The sequence below is a fragment of the Austrofundulus limnaeus genome, unplaced genomic scaffold (genome assembly GCF_001266775.1).
Source record: "Austrofundulus limnaeus strain Quisiro unplaced genomic scaffold, Austrofundulus_limnaeus-1.0 Scaffold197, whole genome shotgun sequence".
In the NCBI taxonomy this organism is placed as follows: domain Eukaryota; kingdom Metazoa; phylum Chordata; class Actinopteri; order Cyprinodontiformes; family Rivulidae; genus Austrofundulus; species Austrofundulus limnaeus.
The window spans coordinates 729,873-733,648 of NW_013952599.1; the positions used below are offsets into that span (position 1 = coordinate 729,873).

General features: G+C 41.7%; 1 protein-coding gene across 2 annotated transcripts in view; it reads left to right on the plus strand.

Annotated features, from left to right (window-relative positions):
- LOC106524713 (immunoglobulin superfamily containing leucine-rich repeat protein 2) overlaps positions 1–3,762 on the plus strand; it is a 12,832-nt gene extending 9,070 nt beyond the window's left edge. The window contains exons 1-2 of one of the 2 annotated variants that reach the window (XM_014018626.1): positions 85–165; positions 252–3,762. In XM_014018626.1, the coding sequence (XP_013874080.1) occupies positions 260–2,353 (2,094 nt within the window). In that variant the 5' untranslated portion in view covers positions 85–165; positions 252–259 and the 3' untranslated portion in view covers positions 2,354–3,762. Of the gene's footprint in view, positions 1–84; positions 166–251 lie in introns of those variants that run through there. The other variant, XM_014018625.1, reaches the window with a different exon arrangement.
- The last annotated feature ends 14 nt before the right edge of the window (positions 3,763–3,776 follow it).

A 3,776-nucleotide genomic window follows, 5' to 3' on the forward strand; every position in this document is an offset into this window, starting at 1 on the left:
GTATTTAGCATGTCATTTTAATTATTTAGTGGAAAATAGAGGAAAATCTATAAATTTTGTTTTTTATGCTTCTGGAGACATTAATTTTGATTTTGTTGACATGAGTCCCTGTGTAAAAACCTCTCACATTTTCTATCAAACTTGTGGCAGGAATATAAAATCTAGGTTAGAGTTTATAACTCTGTTTTGGAAATACACTTTTCTTTTTACCTTGATTTGATTCTGTTTGTTCTGTTCTGCCTGTTTTCCAGGAGCAGAAATGGGGCCTGGAGACATTTTTACTTTTATTTTCTGGATGTCCACCGTCATCTCTGCAGGCCTCGGCTGCCCTGAGCTCTGTACCTGCTCAGATAAACATGGTCGGCACGTTGCTGAATGCTCCAACAAACATTTAAATGAAGTCCCAGATGGGTTCCCTCCCAACGTTACGACGGTCAGCCTGTCCTCTAACCAGATCAGTTTGATACCTGCAGGCAGCTTTGATAATGTGACCCAGGTGATGTCTCTGTGGATGGCCTATAATCAGATTGTCTCCATTGAACAAGGGAGCCTCGCACAATTGGTTCATCTACGAAACTTAGACATCAGCCACAATAAGATTGTTGACTTCCCCTGGGAGGATCTGCAGAAGCTCCCGGCTCTGCAGCTCCTGAGGATGAATCACAACAAAATGTCCAATTTGCCAAGAGACGCTCTCTCCAGTCTCGAAGACCTGAGGTCTCTTCGACTCAACAATAATAAATTTGTAACTTTAGCTGAAGGGACGTTTGACAATTTGGTGTCTTTGTCCCATTTGCAAATCTTTAACAACCCTTTTGAGTGTACCTGTTTCTTGGACTGGCTCCGAGACTGGATTCTGACAACCACCATCACGATCCCGGAGCAGAGTTTGATCAGCTGCGCAGCTCCCGAGGAGCTTAAGGGTGAACTAATTGTAAAACTGCCTGAGTCAAATTGTTCAAGCCCAAATGTGACAATACTGACTGAGCCAAGTATTCATACCACAAGTTTCTACGAGGACAGTACACTGGTTCTGACTTGTGAGTTTAAAGGAAATCCAAAGCCCCTGGTGATGTGGAACATTCAGAGTAGAAGCAGAAAGCAGGAGGTGGTTTTATCCCTCAGTGAAGAAGCCTCCACAGAATCGAATGCGGAAAACTCTCTTCAAGTCTTTAACAACGGGACTCTTCTCATTTCAAACCTCAGACAAGAAGATAGTGGAAACTACAGTTGCTCGGCCACAAACAGGTTTGGTGGCTCTGAGGATTCGGTATTTGTGAAAGTGATGCCACGTCCAAAACCAACACCTTTAAAACTAATGACGACAACAGTTACACTCACTAAACCAAATCCATCTAGACACAAACAAACAGACAAAATGTCCCCTTCGGATTCTGATTTAAAGAGAAAAGACACTCTGACTGAAGACACTTTAGCTTCTACTGCAGAAAGCACCATGTCTAAATCTGAGGAAGACAAGACGCTTCTGCCACAATCCAGTAAATGTGGGCTGACTGCAAACACCAAGAACATCTCCAGCCACGTCCTAAACGGGAGCCTGGACGATGTGAAACAGTACATGTTTGACTTTGGTGTCATAGCTTTAGGTGTGTCAGAAACAGAAGCAACCGTGCGTCTTAATCCTCACCTCGTACCCAAACGAAGAAGCGCAAACCACGCTGCCGCCGCCAAGAACTTCCAGACCAACAGTGAGGAACGCTTTGACTTCCCTGATGTCTTTGATAAAGTCCACTCAAACGGTTTGTATCTGTGCATCGCTGCAGACGGCAAACACTCCGCCGTGCAGTGGTCCCGCATCAAAGAAGGCGTCAACACGTATCAGTTCAGCGGTTTACAACCGGGCACCAACTACTCCCTGTGTCTGACTTGGAGAGGGGAGGACTGTGAAGTCCAAGTCCTGTTTGCCACCAGAAAGAGGGTCCCAAACCTGGTGATCATTATCTCAGTCAGCATCTGCCTCCTCACCGTGTCCACCGTGCCTCTGCTAGGCGCCACATGCTTCCACCTGGTGTACAAATACAGGAACAAGACGTACAAGCTGATCCTGAAGGCCAAAGACCAGTACCACTCAGAGAGGAGCCTCAGCCTAAACATGTCGCCGCGCACCGAATCGCAGAAGAAGATCAACGAGGAGGACGAGGTGGCGGAGAGCGCAGACGATGGGGAGAAAGAGGCCGACACGGAGGAGAGTGTTGTGACCGATTCCTTCTCTTTGTCTCAGAGCAGAGAAAACCCAGACGACTGCGAGGAGGGCTCCGAATACAGCGACAGGTTACCTTTAGGAGCCGAGGCTGTAAATATTACCAGCAACTACCGATACCCTAATGACTAATCTGCAGATATGTTTGGATTCAAACCACTTATTATTAACATTTTATGACACTTTGCACTGAGTTAAATTAATTATTTTAAAACAGAACTTAAGCTGTAAGAGTGACAGGGAGGACAACCAGCCACAGTCTGGGTTTTGCAGAGGAAAGTGTCTGATTTAGGCCGAAACCTTTATGTGAATCTGACAGCTGAATCTTAAAAATAAATAGAAGATAATAAGCTTTTAAAGTAGTCAAAGTGTTTCACCATTAAAGCCATTTTTCTTGGCACGCCTTTTTATTAAGTAAAAAAATTGCTTTTATTTTTGGAAATGCATTGATTTTTTTATGTGATTTTGATAACATTCTGAAATCACTACAGAACACTAAGAGTAAGTTGAAAACTAAAATAAACATTAATTTAGCAAATCACTTTAGAAATGGTGAATTATTAAAAAGTGATGGTTTTAGAGAAAATGGCTGGACAATCTGCCTCATTTTAAATTTCTGCCATGAGCATTCTGTTTTTTGTGTTTAGAAAAAAAATGAGTGTTTCTGTAAATGTTCGCAATTAAATCAATTCAAAACAGAAAATTTATGAGACAAACTGAACGCCCGACACTTCTATAGGAATCACCCGTCACATTTTAGGACAGGGTTTTAGACTAATTTTATGTTAAAGTTAAGAGATGTTTAGGTGCCTGAATGTTTATTTCGTGATTTATTTGTGTGTTCAGTCAATCCGAGCAATGAGCACTTCTCTGTGTTGTGCAGGCTCCCCTGCTGAACCACAAACTAGATATTTTAAATAGTCTCAGATATAAATAGTCTTTGTGACACACAGTTGTGGAGAAGAGAGAGGAAGGGAAGCAGAGGACAAACTGCAGTCAGGAAACATAGAGGCCCTGTCATCATCATAAAACAGAAAACAAAAATAAATGTGACCAAAAATAACATTTTATAGCCTACTTAGTTTATATTATAAACCAAATGTAATTTAATTGATTTAATTATTTTTATGTTCAAAATTGCCTTCTTGCTTGCATAATAATCTGAGCAAACAACACATCTTTGTCACACCTACTAAATCTTTGCCTGTTTAATTCCTGAAATTGACCTGTCTATGGCAAACCATTTTCATACACAATAAAATAACACAGTGTATGGTAGGTCATTTTCATACACAATCACACAAGATGTGGCAGGCCATTTCCATACACAATTAAGACAGGGTAAGGCAGGCCATTTTCATACACAATAAAATAACACAGGGTATGATAGGTCATTTTCATACACAATCACACAAGATGTGGCAGGCCATTTCCATACACAGTTAAATAAGACAGGATAAGGCAGGCCATTTCCATACACAGTTAAATAAGACAGGATAAGGCAGGCCATTTCCATACACAGTTAAATAAGACAGGGTAAGGCAGGCCATTTTCA